This window comes from Paramisgurnus dabryanus, chromosome 7 (genome assembly GCF_030506205.2).
Source record: "Paramisgurnus dabryanus chromosome 7, PD_genome_1.1, whole genome shotgun sequence".
In the NCBI taxonomy this organism is placed as follows: Eukaryota; Metazoa; Chordata; class Actinopteri; order Cypriniformes; family Cobitidae; genus Paramisgurnus; species Paramisgurnus dabryanus.
In genome coordinates this window covers 11019947-11039260 of record NC_133343.1, presented here as the reverse complement: position 1 = coordinate 11039260, position 19314 = coordinate 11019947, and the positions used below count along the sequence as shown (strand labels likewise).

The 19314-nt window shown below is 40.0% G+C and overlaps 1 protein-coding gene across 2 annotated transcripts in view; it reads right to left on the bottom strand.

Moving 5' to 3' along the window:
• The window catches only part of drc11 (dynein regulatory complex subunit 11), a 65892-nt gene extending 47090 nt beyond the window's left edge, over positions 1-18802 (bottom strand). Inside the window, exons 1-8 of one of the 2 annotated variants that reach the window (XM_065240024.1) lie at positions 18388-18802; positions 16548-16875; positions 16166-16285; positions 15830-16018; positions 13799-13870; positions 13411-13613; positions 9508-9592; positions 9273-9422 (exon numbers count right to left, since the gene is read on the bottom strand). In XM_065240024.1, the coding sequence (XP_065096096.1) occupies positions 9273-9422; positions 9508-9592; positions 13411-13613; positions 13799-13870; positions 15830-16018; positions 16166-16285; positions 16548-16875; positions 18388-18398 (1158 nt within the window). In that variant the 5' untranslated portion in view covers positions 18399-18802. The remainder of the gene's footprint in view (positions 1-9272; positions 9423-9507; positions 9593-13410; positions 13614-13798; positions 13871-15829; positions 16019-16165; positions 16286-16547; positions 16876-18387) is intronic. The other variant, XM_065240025.1, reaches the window with a different exon arrangement.
• Positions 18803-19314: the final 512 nt, after the last annotated feature.

The window sequence follows — 19314 nt, the reverse complement described above, 5'->3', positions numbered from 1 at the left end:
TAGTATCAGAGGTGATCTACGGCCTTACCTGACTCAAGCTGATGTAAGTGATGAGCTGCTTTTTGACAAGGTCAATTTAGCATGTGCCCACGAGACAGAACGCCAAAGTAAAAAGAGGCTTGCACAACCAATTGTCACCAAAGTGCATACTGTACAATCAAATGACACTAGCGTGGAAAGGAAGGGAAAAGGACAGTGTCAGAAGGACACAGAGAAGGCTGAACTTAATATCTTAAGTGAGCTGAGAGAAATGCGCTCTGGGATGGCCTTGTTAAAAGACCTCAGTGTAGAAGTTTCGCAGATTAAAGAGTCAATCAAACAGCCCCAGGTCACGTCACCCCAGTGTTTCTCTCTGGTAGGAGATATAGCTAGTGGGCCACCGCCGCAGAATCAATACTATCAGCAGCCTTACTTCCAGAGGAGAGAGACAATTCAGCATCCACGGTGGGTTCCAGCACAGCGTTATTACCCTCCTGCAACTCGAGTAAGGAAGTGTTTTGCCTGTCAGCAAAGTGGGTTAGACGTCTACTGTACCCATTGCTACAAGTGTGGTGGCAGCGACCATTTTGCAGCTGGCTGTCGGGCGAGGATGGCCGTCATGCAGAGAGATGGGCCGTTAAACGGGACTGGGTCACGACCGCGGGACAGGGAGTGACCGGTTCTATACACAAGTCCCCTCAGTGCTGTACATACTGTGGCGTTATAAATAATGGCATGGTATTAAGACAATGCTCAAATTGTAAACAGACGTTGTACTGCTCAAAAGCATGCCAAGTGGATCATTGGGCCAACCATAAGAAACAGTGTAACGGATATTCAAAGTTAAATGTGAACCCTGTCTCAAGTGCAAAAGTTGTGAAGACAAACAAACCTACTTGTGCTTCTCTGGTAGGAAAACAATGTCTTGTAAAATGCTACCTTCAAGGTCTACTAATGGAGGCATTATGGGACACTGGTTCTCAAGTCTGCATTGTCGATGAATGGTGGAAAAATAGCTACTTGCCAAGTGTGAGAGTAAGAGATGTATCAGAAGCGATCGATGCACCTGAAGAACTTCGTCTTGTAGCCGCAAATGGTCAAAATATACCCTATATAGGATGGATGGAAATTACCTTTGGACTAGAGCTGGATAAAAGGAAAGAGAATGAACTCACCATACCTGTGCTAGTGATGAGGGGTAGACACTTATGCCATCCTATCATCGGGTATAATGTGATTGAACAAATAGCAAACAAGAGCACGTTACTCCAGCCCCACAATAGTGACACAGAGATGTCAGCCATACCTAATACTGAAGAGAAGAAGATTCAAGCATTCATCAAACAAGTGCATGCAGAAACACCACGTGATTACATCATTAAAACAACAAGAGAACAAGTCAATGTGGCTAAACATACCTCAGTTCAAATTGAATGTAGAGTGCAGACATCTACACCAAAGGAGGACACAGTGCTAATGTTCGAGCCTGCCTTAAACCCTACATGGACCGAGGGCTTGGAGTTCTGTGAAACCCTTGTGAAACTGCGGAAACAGACCTCACCACATGTCATCGTCTCTGTCCAAAATCCTACTGACCATGATATAATATTAGGTGGCAAGACAGTTATCGGCACAGTGCACCCAGTCCAGGCCGTATACCCATCTCCTGTCCTCGAGGAACCTATGGAATCTGTGAAGATAAATCAAGTCACAAACCAATCTGACCCAACATGGGACCCACCATTGGACTTAAGTCACCTCAGTGAATCAAGGAGAGAAATTGTACAACAGATGTTAAGAGAAGAAGCAGCTTCATTCTCAAAGTCTGATGATGACATCGGTTGCATAGATGGATTGCAGTTGACTATCTCACTAAAAGACACCACCCCAGTCACACGCACTTACCAATCAGTACCTAGACCTCTGTATAAGGAAATGAAGGATTACCTACACAACCTTATTGCACAAGGATGGGTACAAAAGTCTAACTCACCGTACTCCTCGCCGGTTGTTTGTGTTCGCAAAAAAGATGGCAGCCTACGGTTGTGCATAGACTATAGGGAATTGAATAGAAAGACAAATCCGGATCGACAGCCCATCCCACGTGTTCAAGATATATTGGACAGTCTAGGAGGAAACACCTGGTTCTCATTACTCGACCAAGGGAAGGCATATCATCAGGGCTTTATGGCCAAAGAGAGTCAACCTTTGACAGCATTTGTGACACCATGGGGGCTCTATGAGTGGATCCGCGTCCCATTTGGATTGATGAATGCCCCCGCAGCCTTCCAACGCTGCATGGAAGAGTGCCTGGAAGATCTCAGAGATGACTGCTGTGTCCCCTACCTCGACGACACACTGGTGTTCAGTAAATCCTTCGAAGACCATGTGAATGATGTGAGAAAGGTTCTGCAGCATTTGAGACGATATGGGATCAAGCTCAAACCTGGAAAGTGTGAAATATTTAAGAGAGAAGTCCGGTACTTGGGAAGGATCGTGTGCGCAGAAGGGAGTAGAATAGATCCTGCTGACACTGTGGCAGTAAGAGCGCTGAAGGAAAAAAGACCGAGCACGGTGGGGCAGTTGCGAGCAGTACTTGGCCTGTTGAGTTATTATCGGCAGTATATCCAAGATTTTTCCAAGATTGCTGGGCCATTGTATGACCTGCTAAAAGGAGCAACTGAGACAGAGGAGAAAGGAAGTAATGGGATTACCACCAATGTTAAGACAAAAGGAAAGAAAAATGGAGTGCCTTCTCAAAAGCTCATTGTATGGACAGAACAACACCAGCAGATATTAGAGAGACTAATAGACTGCCTGGCGAAACCTCCAGTGCTGGGATTCCCTGATTTTTCACAGCCGTTTATACTTCACACAGACGCCTCAAACCAAGGGCTTGGTGCTGTTCTGTACCAAAGGCAGAGTGGAAAACTTAGAGTGATTGCCTACGGATCTCGCACACTGACAGCCTCTGAACGAAATTACCATCTGCACTCAGGGAAATTGGAGTTTTTAGCCTTAAAGTGGTCAATAACAGAAAAGTTCCGCGATTACCTGTATTATGCACCCACCTTCACAGTATACAGCGACAACAATCCGCTTACTTATGTAATGACAAGTGCAAAGCTCAATGCAACGGGGTGTAGATGGGTAGCAGAACTTGCAGACTTTCATTTCACCATTAAATACCGCCCAGGCAAAGAAAACATTGACGCAGACAGTTTGTCCAGAATGCCACTGGATGCTGAAAGAATGTTAGAACAATGTACAGAAGAACTATCATCTGACTGTGTCAAAGCAACTATCCAGGCCATTGAAGCTCAAGATCTGACCACGTCATGGACTGCCACATATTTGTTTTCTGATTCTGAGAGTACAGTAGGCCAGAATGAAACTTATTCTGCTGATCAAATCCGACAAGCACAGAGTGATGATATTCACATTGGACCAGTAGTACAATGTAAGGTAGCTGGCCAAAAACCCACCAAGCAATTATTAAAGACACTCAGTGCAACAAGTAAAAGTCTGCTGCGCCACTGGGACAAGCTTTGCATAGAGGAGGATGGAATCCTTCGCAGAAAGACAGCTACTCGGACACAGCTTGTGCTACCAGAGAAATATAAACCACGTGTCCTGGAAGAACTACATAATAAAATGGGACATCAAGGAGTAGAAAGAACAGCGTCCTTGATTGGAGACCGATTCTTCTGGCCAAAAATGCACTGTGAAATTGAACATTTTGTGACAAGGAGATGTAACTGTTTAAGGCAAAAGAAACCAAGTAAAGAGACCAGAGCACCTCTTGTGAATATTGTAACCACTCACCCATTTGAACTTGTTTCTATTGACTTTTTGCATCTTGATAAAAGTAAAGGAGGATACGAGTATATACTCGTAATAGTTGATCACTTTACAAGATTTGCCCAGGTCTATGCAACAACATCTAAATCTGCTAAAACTGCCGCTGATCGAATTTTCAATGACTACGCACTGAAATTCGGATTTCCCCAAAGAATCCATCATGATCAGGGAGCAGAATTTGAAAATCAGCTGTTCTCCCAGTTGAAAAAGAACTGCGGGATCGCAGGGTCACGAACCACCCCGTACCATCCCCAAGGAAACGGGCAGGTGGAACGTTTCAATCGGACATTGCTCCAAATGTTAAAGACATTGACGGAGACCCAAAAGGCCAACTGGAAGGAATCACTCAATAAACTGACCTTTGCCTACAACAGTACACGATGTGAGGTCACTGGATTTTCCCCATTTTATCTCCTCTTTGGGAGATCTCCAAGACTGCCTGTTGATTTTCTCTTTGGTTTAACACCAGAAGGAGGGACTGACGACCATAAGGAGTATGTAAGGAGATGGAGGAAAGGAATGCAGGAGGCATATGAAATCGTCAAGGAAAATGCAAAAAAATCAGCAGAAAGAAATAAAAGGAACTTTGAAGGAAAAGTGAGGAGTTCAGTGCTGCACTCAGGCGACCGTGTTCTTATACGAAATCTCACACCCAGAGGAGGCACAGGAAAACTGCGCAATCATTGGGAAGATGCTATACACACTGTTGTCCAAAGAATCGGAGAAGGTCCTGTTTACGAAGTGAAACCAGAATGTGGAAAAGGGAGGTCAAGAGTCCTTCATCGCAATCTCTTGTTGCCGTGTGATTACTTACCGCTGGAAATAGAGTTAAGCACACATTCAAAGACCAAGAGAAAGATGGATAAACCAGCTGATGCAGTCAAGGAGAATTCTGGCTCAGAAGATGAGGATGAGGGATGTGCCTACTATTATGACTTACCTGAGGTCCAGCACCATCAACCTGTGGAAGGAAACCGTGAGTTAAGAGATGCACACTTACCTGAGGTCCAGCACCATCAACCTGTGGAAGGAAACCGTGAGTTAAGAGATGCACACTTACCTGAGGTCCAGCTCCATCAACCTGCGGAAGGAAACAATCAACCTGTGGAAGAAAACATTGAGTTAGAGATTGCAAACTTACCTGCTGTCCAGCCTGAAGAACCTGAAAAAGAAAGAGACAGAGTTAGTAAAGAGACAAAAGAAAATGCAAGAATACAAACAGAAAATGAGAGAGTACATCAGCAGCAAACAGGTGTTACCGAGAATGAACATGATGAACTGGATACTATGAGAGACATGGATGACTTGCAGAGTATAAGTAGCCATGGAGAAAGACAGAATGCTCGGTGGCCTAGAAGAGAAAGGAGACCACCAAAGACATTTACTTATGATTATTTGGGTACTCCCATATGTTACAATATAGAGCAAGTAACGCCAGTAACTCCTCAGTCAGTGCCATATGGAACGTTGAACTTAAACCAGTGGACTAATCCAATGCCACCATATGCACCAGTTTATTTATACGTCCACTAGAGAGAATGACTGTGCATTAGAGAAGCTGTAAAGGCATGAAAAAATATACGAGCTGTAAAGCCAGGACAATATACTATACACCCCCAACACACTAACAAAAATATGATTAGGCATCATGCAGCCCATACACTAGTTGTAGCACTAACGGAAGCAAATTTCTATCTGAATAAACTATGCTTTTTTTAGTAATGTCGGGACGACATTTGTTTTGAAGGGGAGAGTGTGGTGGTTACAAAAATGTTGAAATATATGTGGTGTTATACATTTTTTGGAGATCAAAATTATAAATTTTATGCAACAATGTCTGAATATTGAATTAAAAATGTCTGAGAGTAAGAACATTAATAATAATTAATTACTTTGTGGAAACTATTATTATCTTGTCTTGTTCTGCCTTGATCGATGATTGCAGTGTTTGATTGCTTTTCCTTGCAAGTGTTGACCTGTAGGGGGAGACGGGCGCGCTGCTCAGAAATACACAGACTCTTTGTGAAGCAGCAGCTCCGTGCCTTGTGTGTGTTTTCTATAACATTATTATCTCCCCTCATCAGGTATGGACTATGACTGTTACAAAAATGTGTGTCTAAGATGTTAAAACATCACAGAGAAAAGTGTTATTGCTCAAATTGTTAAAGTTATTGTGTTTAGCACTTTAAAAGTTTGCTCCGTTCAACTTGTATTTTACTCAGACTGAACACGTGCGCCATTTTAATGTGTTCATGTGGTCTTTGAGATAACGTGTTAAAAATAATATGTTATGTTTATATATATGAAGTTTTACATTACATAAGTACAGATGATAAAGGTTTAAAGGGAGATTGAAGTTGAAAATGTATTATAATAGTAAATGTACACTTAAATCAGATAACTATATACATTTATGTTCATCTATAGTCTTGTCTTGTATAAACAGTGTGATGAAACAACATGATGAAAAGAGATGTTTGAATACAGAGTAAAAGAAATATGATTCTCTTGTTGTAAACAATAGAGAAAGTGTTTGATGTAAGTTTCTATTTTCTTCTAATATATACCACGTGACTGATGATGCTAAAGAAATACTGTCATTTTCAGATTACCTTTAGTGAATTTATTCATGTTTAATTGAATTGATTACTTTAATGTATTTGCCTTAAATAACAAAATGTGAACTGTTATATTTCACTCATGTTTATTTGTATTGTGTGAAATAATTAATGAGACACATGTTGCATTATTTGAATAAGTTTTATTGATTTGTCAGAAATACACAGACTCTTTGTGAAGCAGCAGCTCCGTGCCTTGTGTGTGTTTTCTATAACATTATTATCTCCCCTCATCAGGTGTGAGGGTACTACATCTGCACAGAAGTAGACTGTTTTCAAAAGGGAATACGCCAGTGGACATGATATATTTATGACCTGTCTTCCTTTAAACACATTTCTCCATTAGTATCTAATGACCCCCAAAAGAGACCGAAATTCATCTGAAAATATAAAGGAGTTTTAGTGTCTGGTAATATGGAGCAGTGATTTATGGTTATACATGGAGCATGAGACAGAACCTCTAAATGAATTTAGCAGCTTTTATCTGAGAATCTTGTGGCTAGGAACCAGGAACAAAATTAATCCATATCCCATGTTTCATTTATTTTACTCTAATTGAATTTGTCAGGTACAACAAAACAGTATGTAAGCAGTAAGGGAGGTTTAGTAAATATTTACTAACCACAGTTTAGGAAAACCTCTTAAACATTCACTTTCTATGCTGGGACTCTGTCGGTGATGGAATGCACATTTGTTACTGCCTTACTTTTTAACAAGTAGCACTTGAAAATTTAAACTAGTTCTAACCTAGACCGACATAAAAGCTCAGACAAAATTCCTTAACAATCTTTTGAAAGGCTTTGCTTTCAGACAGGATGTGAACATTTGAAAAGGGTCAGATCGGTCCTTCAGGCTTATTGTGAGTGCATATCAGCACTTCAGTTCTTCAATGAAGACTACAGGTGGTTTTATGAGGGAGCGCAGGAACAAAGGCTCCATTATAGACCTCCAGAACGCAGCCAATCATAGTGAGTGAGCATTTTGACCACTTGACTGGCTCGCAGTAACCACAGGCCAAAATCAGATGCTCAGAGGTCAGCTTGGGGAACTTAAAACGTAAAACTGTACATGAGCCAAAATCACAAAGACTGCCTGCACGAATAGATCACTGATTTCACTTTAACTTTGTCTTAAAAGATAACACACCCAAATAGGAACAAAGGAAATTTGGATGTCGTAGCGGAGGACATAAAAACTGCCCGTGTCACGAAAGGAAGAGTTTTAAATAGCGAGGGCCAAGAGGTTATCGAGTGAAACATTGGTGGAAAACTGCAGGAACGCCTTGCTTAAATCATAGATATTTCCGGTGACAGTGGATGAGTTTAACAAATGAACATCCTAAGACTCCCCAGATGACGTGAATAGATATTTAAACAAAACTTTTACACCTAAATGCTCATCTGAAGCAAAGCGTATGCATCAGAATATGAGTATACTTTGGTATGATAAATGTTTTATGTGTTGTTGGAAACCTTAATATAATCTACAAGTAAGATATGTAAAGGAAAATATAAAAATGTTAATAATTTAGCTTCAGATTCCATTATATCAACCTACTTATTTTAATGATGGATGGGTGTACTTTTTGAAGCTTCAACCATGCTCACCCCCTTAAATTTCAATATAGTCACGTAATTTTTTTATTCTTTTTTTGTGATATTAACACGATTTTCCGAATTTTTTCGTGATCGTATAACGAATTCCTGTTTTCGTGTGATTGGTTACTCAACTGTTTTGTCCTATTTTCTTACCATTGTCGCTTTGGTTTAGGGTTCGATTTACAAAAAATTACATCCCTACCCAAACCCAACTCTAACCCTAACGCCAGGAAACATATAAAAAATAAATCTGAAAAAATGCTATAAACCAATATATAAAGTGACATTTAATGCAAGCACCAAATCTAACCCTAAACCGAAGCAACAATGGTTTAAAAATAGGAAAAAGCAGAGTAACCAATACGTGATAATCACACGAAAACAAACATTCGTTATACTATCAAGAAAAAACGCAGAAATTGGTGATAATTATAATAATAATAAAAATTACGTGACTATATCACGAAACACCGTGAGCCTGGGTAGCAGCCACATGCATTTTAATATAACACAGCATTCTTAAATGATTTGTTTCTGTATAACCAATGCTATCTCATGAGAATTCATAAATATTTTACGTGTTGGGTAATTCGGCCTATTCGTACGACAATATTTGTAAGTTTTGTATGATTTGCCTTGACCCCTGTGACATTGGGGTTAGGGGTTCGGTTTCGTTGTTTTTCTTTTATGAAAATCATACGTTTTTGCATGACTTACTTCGTATGAATTCATACCAATTAGCCAACTGGTAAAATATGAATTCTCGTGAGATCAGGCTGGTATGACTGAAGCAACAAAATCATATAGCAGTGTAATAAGTGGGATAAAGTCATGAGCCCTTACACAATTCTTCCTTCTGACTCTACACAGTTAATAGCTGGGAATTCCATGGCTTCTCACCTCGGGGAAATCAGTAAAATGGTGAACACGCTAAACACTGCCTGCAAACCTGCTTTCATCTAACTGTAATGCAAATAACCTTGGGAGTGAGAAGTAAACGCCTAAATTAATAATTTAGAAACATGAAAACGCTCAACAGAGAAACCAATTTCCCATAAACAGACTAGATGATTCAAATCTCGATGAGTAGTTCAGATAATGTGTCCTTCAATGTGTGTGGGCATTTTATTCTGAAGATAAAGATCTTTAAAAAGCCTTTATTGATTTCTTGTGTGCAACATAGAAGTGGCTGTTTTTTATCAAGACATGGCCCCACCTCTGGATCTCCTTTCCCCTTTTTTCCTTTCATCTTTCCTTTCTTCTCTTTCTTCTTTTCTTTGCGGTCATTCCCTTTTTTGTCCTTTTCCCCCTTCAACTTTTTCTTCTTCTCTCTCTCTTCTTCCTTAGCGGCGAGTTCAGCAGCAACCTTTAAAACATTTACATATTTACAGACTATATCTGGATAGATCTAATGGACATCTAGATTATCTTAATTATCACACTGTGATGACCTGTTCTGGTGTCTTCTGAGCAAATATGGATGCAGATCCTCCATCCTCAGCACTCGGAAAGTCAGGGAACTTCCCTGTTGCATCTCTGAAAACACATAACAGAAATTAAGGACACATTTACCATTTCTACTGAGACATTGAGGAAGTCTAGAAATTACTCTTAAACTTGTTATTTCTTCTTTAAAACCATTGCAATATATATAAGAACTCTCTTTTAGAAACACAATTACTTAAAGGACAAGTTCGGTATTTTACACTTAAAGCCCTGTTTTCAGATTGTTTATGGTGAAATAGAATGGTTTTGACTGAAATTTCGACATTTGCGGCTGCCCTGAGAATTTTCGCGTGATTGTGTTTCATCTCACACCTCTACAATGGGTTTAATGGTGCACTGGAACAATCCTTCCTAAAATGCATTAAACTTTCGTTTACAAAGACGTGAAACTCACCGAGTGGTCGGGGTGTTCACTGATATGCTCACACAAAAATCGCTGCAAAAGATGCTTTCCAACAGCTGTTTTAGCTTTCGTTGTTAACTTGTGGACCTATTTTTCCAAACGCCTCACACCCGTACATTCTTCCGCTTAGAGCTTAAATAATAGACACTCCAGCCCAGGTGGTGACGCTAATCCGCCTTTGCCAATTGCAAGAATAGAAACAAAGTTCCCGGCGCGGAGTAATACCGTACCTCACAGGACATCTAATACAAGTCAATGGAGTTGGTAAAAACTACAATAAAACCTGTTGGAATGCGTCTTTTGGAGCGATTTTTGTGTGATCATACCAGTGAACACCCCTGACCACTCGGTGAGTTTCATGTCTTTTTAAACGAAAGTTTAATGCATTTTAGGAAGGATTGTTCCAGTGCACCATTAAACCCATTGTAGAGGTCTGAGCTGAAACACAAACACGCGAAAATTCTCAGGGCAGCCGCAAATGTCGAAATTTCAGTCAAAACCATTCTATTTCACCATAAACAATCTGAAAACAGGGCTTTAAGTCTAAAATACCGAACTTGTCCTTTAAAAGAGTTTTTAAAATGAGGTAACAGACTTTATGTAAATGTGAACACACAGATACATAAATCAGCTTGCTTGAACAAAGACAAATCAATCATATTTGAACTGTGAACTTCACACATGGGGAGGTTACATTAGCCAGGTCCAGTACTGACTTCTCAGGGGAGTTGGGGAAGGTTTCGAATAACAGGGTGAAAGAGCCTAGTATAAGCTTAACGTAATCAGTAGCACAACTGAAACTCACCTCCAAACTGAAAGCTTAACTACTGTAACACAGATAGATTGTATTACACCAAAACTCAGCGCTAAATCAGATATAATTTTATTCAGCAGGAAACCTATGTTATAAGACTGTGCATACTTAAAGGGGACATTTCACAAGACTTTTTAAGATATCAAATAAATCTTTGGTGTCCCCAGAGCACATATGTGAAGTTTTAGCTTAAAATACCATATAGATCATTTATTAAAGCATGTTAAAATTGCCACTTTGTAGGTGTGAGCAAAAATGTGTCATTTGGGGTGTGTCCTTCAAAATGCAATTGAGTTGATCTCTGTAGGATGTTGGAGGCTGAATTATACCCTTCTAGGGGAGCCAAATTTCAATTATCTATTTTTTCACATGCTTGCAGAGAATAGTTTATCAAAACTAAGCTATTGGTTAATCACATTTTCAAGGTTGATACAAGCATGGAAACCCAATTATAGCACCTTAACATGGAAAAAGTCAGATTTTCATGGAATGTCCCTTTTAAAGAACCTGCACTTTAAAATCACATTCCAGGCTCTTCTATGAGTGTGAAAAGCAAACACTGAACTTTTCTAAATATCATGCTAGTTTTTATCACAAACAGACTTGGATAATGCCAAATGCCTTGGTGTTGTGCTGTGCTTATGCACATTATGTGCGGGTGTTGTGCCAAATTTTGACTATTGCCAGATTTTGACCAAGATTTTACCCTCAACTAAACCTAACCATACTGGGTAAAGAGTGGATCCCTAATCTTCTTGGCATAACACTGGGCAATAAAAAAACAGAAGATAAGAGTCACAGTAAAGTGTCAATTTACCAATTGTGTCATGAGTATTTAGACAAACAGGTAAAAAGGGACAGTTCACCCAAAAAATGAAATTACCCTAAGATTTACTCACCCGAGATGTATATGACTATCATCATTTAGAAGAACACAATATGAGTTATATGTCCTAGTTCTTCCAAGCTTTATAATGGCCCTGTCCCATATGGCACACTCCGGACTTGTGGTCCTCCTCAGAGTCCACACTTTGATGACATCATAGAGTGCAGACTTTAGGGACCCTTGATGCGAGTCCACGTGGGTGCACCGGAGTTGTGTTTTGGGACAGACTCAAGCGTCACGCCGGAAATAGGAAGGGAAGTTGCTCGTCAGTGTGAACTCCTCCATTCCGTCGTCGGATTGGTCTGATTGCTCTTTCGCAAGGACTTCTGGGTTGGTAAAGTGTGCGAAGCCTGCTGCAGTGCGGGCTTCACCGGAGACCGCATCAAGGAGGTAAAGGGGGTGCTGATGAGCACACTTTGAAGCGTAAAAATGACAGATGGGACACCCTACGGACTCGTAGACTAAGCGAGCACGCGCGATTTAAGTCCACGAGACCTAAAGTCCACATGAAGTGCGCCATTTGGGACAGGGCCTATGTATTGGAAAGTAAATAGTGCTACTGATTTTGAAGCTCTAACAAGTGCATCTATCCGTCACAGGAGTAATCCACACAGCGAGGTATAATACAGGCCTTCTGAGGGCAATCGATGTAATTGTGTGGGAAAAAAACATATTTAAAACTTTATAAACTTTAATAACTAGCTTCCAGTAATGGCCAAGGCTCATCTGATTGTGTTCGAAAGATGACACGAATGGATTCAGGGTAAGTAAATCATACGGTATTTTAAATTTTTGGGTGAACTATCCATCATCACTAAAACCCACAGCAGGTCAATTGAAGCTTGGTGACAACAGCCCATATACGTTTAAGTACTATATCAGAGGTTGAGCATTGCGTTAGCAGTGCAAAAGGTTTGAACCAAGGGAACACACATGAATAAAAACTTATACCTGGACGTTTACAAAAAGTGGATAATATATGTAAGTGTACTCTACTGTATGGTGTGGTCTTTAAGGTGATGGAAAAATCATACAAGCACTGTGCGTATGTCTGCCTGTTCAACTACTTCACTGGTCCTTCACCGCTTCCACTTCATCAGCACATGGAAACCACACCAACATATTTCACCTTGCAGGTCCTGACCTGGTATCGAAGACATCCCGTATACAACCAGCGGGAGCTTGGCAAGGTCACTGGAAGGGGCCGGAGAAAAGGGCGGCTAAACAGAGACAAAGCTACTGAACTCGCCCCCCCACCTTGTGTTGTCCAACTGAGATGACTTATTGCTGCTGTCCCCACGCTAATGGGCAGCAGCATGCGATGGCGGGCCGTAAATCAGCCTGGAATGCGCTAATCACCCCGGTCTCAATCTACACTACGCACACAATTTAAAATAGCACAAGCATTAGCTTAGCATAAACAGCCCTGGGTAAAAGTGACCATCGCTTTGACTGCTTACATTCCAGCCTCTGCACAAAAGGAAGAGACGAAACAGGCTCGGAATGCACTTCACAATTAGGGAGAAAAATAGGTGGATTGGAGGAGGATGCTCAAAGCTTTTGTGTCTAGAAGCCAATAAGCGGATTAGCTAAAGGAGATATCGGCTAAGGGCAAGTCTAAGAGACAGCATCTTATATAGAGGTGATTATTATCAAACATTTTGAGACAGTGACAAATTTCTCAATTTAATGAAGCTTTCTTAAAATAAGCATTTTTAGCTTTGCTCTTTTGCTGTGTAACTTACCGACACTCAATAAACCACTGGCGTATTTGTTCTTGCAGGGTTTCCTTAATATCGGGTCCATCCACAGTTTGTACAGACTCCTTGATGCTGACCAGGGCTTTCTGGTACTCAGCCTCATGTTCCTCTTGCACCCTGTGCCTTCTGCCTTTCACCTGCTGGGCTCGTAGATGGGCAGGGCTGGGTGTCGGATGCTGGGCTGGTATCTGGGGCAGAAAACAATCAGACTTATGAGAAAGGGTACAGAAAGTTTAGAACCATGTTTGCCGAAGAATAAGAAAAGAGGAACATTGTGTACTAGAAAAATGTACACAAACAACAGCAATCAAACAATTCATGGAAGAACATGTTTTTCACAAACAGTACATTGGCAGAGAATCCAAGTGTTTACCATTCCTAGAAATATCATCTCTTCTAGACGTTCCTTGTTGACCCTCTTCCTGTCTCGGTACCCTCGCCACACCTACAGTACGGGTTAGAGCAAAGAAATATGATTATTGCAGGCAAAACAGAAAAAAACAAATCTGAGGATGCATACCAGAAGTGATATTATCAGAATAACTCTGACATCAAGAACATTAATCTGTTCTGTGTTATTTTGTAAACATTATTCTATATTTACAGTGGACTTTAAGATAAGGGCCTTTACAATGGCGCAATAGCCTTTAACACCTAAATTTAACAAATTCGATACCAAGTTTAAGTCTGACAAATTAAACTTCATCATTCAGTTAGTCGTTGAGAAATGTAAGGAGGTTCATATTTAGATAACATTAACATTGAGCCAAATCAATCTTAAGGCTCTGCTTGTAGCCCATATTTGGAGAATGCAAACAAGGATTTTCAATTAGTCCCAAGATTTCTTTTAAGATTTTCTTCTTATGCTGAAACAACAACAAAGACTATCTGAGTAGAGCGGAGATTATGTCTCAAAGGTTTTAGAAATCTGCTTTTCTCTGAGCTATAGCAGATTAGACCCACTGAACCACCCATGTATTGTGAGAGCCCAAAATCTGTTTATTAACTCCTGTAATCCCATGCACCATGACATTCCAACACAATAGAAAATACTTATGTATTAAGCTACATTATTTGAAAATAAATTGCTTAAACTAGGTTTAAAAAGGTTCTTTAGGGACTTCCATGCATATAGTGTTTTTTTCTGTTTTACCATTTCACTCAGCAATGTCGGTTTCACACCTGCATTTCTCAAAACTTTAGATCTTCAAATCATATCTGCTATCTCTTTCAGGCTACATCAATGTCTGGGTTCACCAACCGTAGCGAACACTCACTCAAAAAGACGTCAGGATACATGAGCTCAGATTTCATGATTAGGATGGTATTGAAAAAGAAGACCTACAATCCAGGAATGCTTTCCTTTCCTCCTTACACAACAATGCTAATCTCCTTCCTCCTGCCAAAGGCCCTACATTATTCGCACAGATGAGTCGGACATATATCTTTTAAGCTTGCGTGACATTTACAGTGCTTTGAAAAAGAACAGATGACTGTGATAGGAGATGGCCTGAGCACATCATCCAAGTTCACGCACAGTCATCATCAGGCTGGGTCCTGTGTATGATGTCCTGGTGCTGAAATTCGTATAATGGGGCAGATGACATGACATTTTTACTGTCTTTTTATATTTAACTATTTTGAAATATTTATAATGGGAAATCTGATGTGAAATTTTATGTAAAAAAAGAGATCATGCATATTTGTGTTTTCAAATATGTATCAAAATTATTATGCAATATTTGAAAGAACATATATCCTTACTTACACTAGTATGCACTGTCACTCTTTGATACCAATTTGTACTTCTAATCTGCTATTATGAACTCTTTCGGTGCAAAAGGGTGTCCGTCCCAGTGGTTACGTTTAAATGCAGCAAAATAATGTGTTTGTGATCATATTGATGGCTCAATCGGATTCAAAAGCCTTTATGTAAACACCTTAATCAATATGACTGAGGTCGATCGGATGTAAATTTAGATCGTATTTTGATCAAGTTCAAATTTGGGCTATGCGAATCTGGCAACACAGGCTGCGTGCTTGCGCAGGCGTTCGGATTATATAGAATGTACATGTAAACGAACCTTTTAATCAGATGTTTATGCAATGTTTAGGGTACATGTAGTATTGTTGTAACCTGCATTTGTATTAAATTGACAAAATATTATCCAGTGCCAGCTATAATAACTTTATGATTGCAAGAAATTTGAGTCAAGGCCATGTCCCTTTGTCAACCACCCCTTCATATATTTATGATTTATTGATGGTTATAATGATATATGTATGGTGTTGCAGGGATCATAACATAATTCAAAAACTGATTCTTACTTGCCAATAGCATTTTCTGTTAAGTATCCTGAATGTGTAGTTTGAATGATGAATGATGCTACTGTACAGTGTATACCTTCTGAATGCACGTGGCTGCCAGATCAGGGTCCACAATGTCTGTGCTGGAACTATCCCTCTGCAGTCTTTGTTCCTCCTGCCGAATCTTTTCCATGAAATGAGCTCTCAGCCTTCCCTGCCGAGCTCGTTCGCTGACTTGCAGCAACCACACGGCTCGCTCCACAGACATGGACTGGACAGTGGCCTGCTGAACCAGAAACACACTACATCACACGCTATTATTAAATGTGTTTTTACTGTAATGTGTTACAAAATATATTTGAATCTCATTTTTGAATATTAGTGTAGTTATCTTTTAATACATCTGATTTGACATGCACTTTGATGCACTCACTGTTGAATGTTCCTGATGTCCTCCTGATGTTAAAATATGAGTCAGCATTTTCTCTCTCTCTTTTAGTGCCCTTATTCTCTCCCTTACAAAATAACGGGGAATAGGCACCTCGAGGTCCTCCTAAAAATAAGATACAAACTATTTTCAGCCATTATAGCCCTCGGGCCACATGTGCAAGTGGCTAAAGTGCATTACCGGTGCACTGGTGACCCCAATTAGCTTCCACTAAATTCAGAGAAAAACAAGAGGCTTAGTTGCCAAAAATTAACTTTGACATTGAGCACTTAAATCACATGCAAGGCCAACTCTTTCAAATTCCCTCTAGACCCACTCTGGATCTAACTATTATATATATTCTATTCAGCGTTATTTTACCACTCACAGGTGTCATCTTGAAGTCTTGCAATATGTCATCAAAATAGTGAAACTCTGAGTACTCCAGCTCCACCATCTCATTCTTCAGCTCTACAAGTCTTCCCATCACCCCCTGGAGAACCTGGCGCACCACACTTCTCTTCTGTGGGTGAACAATTTGATCATAAACTTCTTCCAGGGAACAAAATATCTTTAGGTAGCGGAGGTAGAAAGTGGCCAGCGTCTGAAACACCTGGTGGCGATCTTTTTGAGGACGGAGTTGCGTTGTTGGATACTCATCCTCCAAAAGGTTCTCCAGGGCTCCCTGAGCAGCAGCCCACATTCGGCCGTATGAACTAAAGAAAAGGGAATCGATTTATGAGATTGATAAAATTATTAAATGTTTTCTTTAAAAAAATAAATACTTTAAAATATTTTAATATTTAGTAATGCGAGTTACCCAGAAGGCAATGTCTACAGTTTAAAAAGTTTGAAATGTTAATGTTTTTTCTACACAAACCCATCATTTCACTATTTAATCCACTGGAATTATATAAATCAAGTTATATACATCTGGGATGGCATGAGATCAAAAAATTATAAATTTTTAATCAATTGTGGGAAATTATTCCTTTTATTCCATTCCTAGCAAGACAGCCTGTCTTTGAAATTCAATCAAGACAGACATGTAAGTCTGCTGTAGATCTTGTTAACAGGCCTAATTACACCTGTTGAGAGCACCTGCCCTCTAGGAAAGTTTTCCCAATCATTAATTTTAGGACCCTCAGGCCAAAATTAGCAGGGCTGTGAACTTTTCAGCTCTACCATGACTGACATCGCAGCTGAATGTGGGAAACCACGACATTAGCAATGAATTCGCCAGAAGTCAGCATATCAAGACACAGAATGAAAGAAAAACCCTGACAAACATTATTTTTTCACCCTTCTAAAGATGAATACACACGAATTCCAAAGATGTCCTCTGACCTCTTTGACTCGCTTGTGAGTGGGTGCTCCTTTTGTGATTGTTAAAAGAGTTCATGGCAAGGGTGAAACCACCTTCTTTTCTTATTCTTATAGGGCCATACAGTATTGTTCCCCTCTGGGCATTAGCACTGCCAAGAGCTACTCAAATTGTAGGGATGGCAAAATCAAAGGAGGGGACGGCACAGTTAGAGCAGGAGAGGGGGTGAGGGGATCTGGGGAGGAACTGTGGGCGGAGGTTATAGGGGTGATTGTAAAAGAACATTTACAAAAAAAAGAGAGCTGCCTCTTAGAGATATCTTAAATTTGACAGACTATAAATGAAGAAGTACTAAAAATGTACAAACATAAAACCATGATAGCAGTTTTTTAGAGTGATTAAGGAAAAATTCCCCAGATTATGCATTTTTGAGGAATTTATAAAGTAGCCTACTTTCAATGTGTGCATTTCTACTTAATTAAATGCACTGCCTTAGAAAACTAATGGTGTAGGTAGGGAAACTAGGATGCCTCAACCTACACCAAAGCTGATTTGAATGATTCCCGTTCGAGGACAAAACCAGTGGCTGGGATGTATGTTGTCATAGGAACTGCAATACAATGTGAACTTTCTCCTAGTAGTAGGCGTTTGTTTGCGAACTTTTGCACATCTCTTGTTTTGCATATTCACGTAGTTTTGCTTATTTAAGTTTATACAAAAATTGTTATTCTGTTTTTATAATTACATCATGCTAAAGTGAAGTGATCAAGAGTTCACGCAAACAGACATGTTATACCCAGACATTACACGAGCTTTCTTAATTATAAACACAAACAAGTTTTTGGCAACACTTTGACATTCCTGTTTCACAGTGAAATGCGGTAAAAGGGCGGTTATTACTCACCTGTGCGACATCCTTGGAGTGAATCCAAACAGTTACAGGTTCATGTGCAGTTTAGATAGTACTGCATTTGTGAGAGATCACCACCTACACCAAAATATTCCTCTAATATATAGTATTCTTTCGCCGCTATCGAGACGTGAGTGTTAGCTAATCGACCGGTAAGCCATTTAATATTTATAAGCTAAGTATTTCTAATTAGTTAAGCTAGTTTAACGCTGGACAGGCTGCAGCAAGCCGCGCGTTTGGCGCTGCGCTTCTGACAGCTCCCATGGCAACGAGATCAAAGCCACTTCACTGAGCTGCTAAATGGAAGACTCATCTCACGCGCGCTGCGCGGAGACACTGTAAAACTGAATACAATACTCTATCAACTACACCGCTTAATACGATTCTCAATAGCCATAGGTAGTCATTTTTATCGATTTCTTATCTTATCTGACATGTCAAGCCTCTGTTACTAACAAACTCTTGTTTGGCATCCCGCTGCGCAACAAAACGCCACGCTTGCGTAGCTCAGCTCATTCAATGTATGAAGCGGTTCTGCCATTTGTTAAGCAAGTTTTTCTGACGCAGCGCGTTTAGAAACAATTGTTCTCACTTTAGAATTGTTCTAACGTTTCTGTTGCTCTGCTTGTACTATCTGCAGTCTGCGACATATAGGCTACTGTTTGAATTCAGTAGTCAAAAGGAGCATGTGGGCAGGAAGGTATGTAGGCGCAGACTGTTGAAGTGCTGTGTGAAATTTATTTATCAATGGTTGCATCATTAGTCCTTGTCGTCTACCTTCCTGGTGGTCCAAACATGGACAATAGTTTTTTTATAAGAGTGCTATATGATCTGTCTCCACTTTCTAATATGAGAGACAGATTATATTGCTAGGATAAAATGGGAGCTGTGTGTTTATGAATTTGTTATGAACCAGAAGTA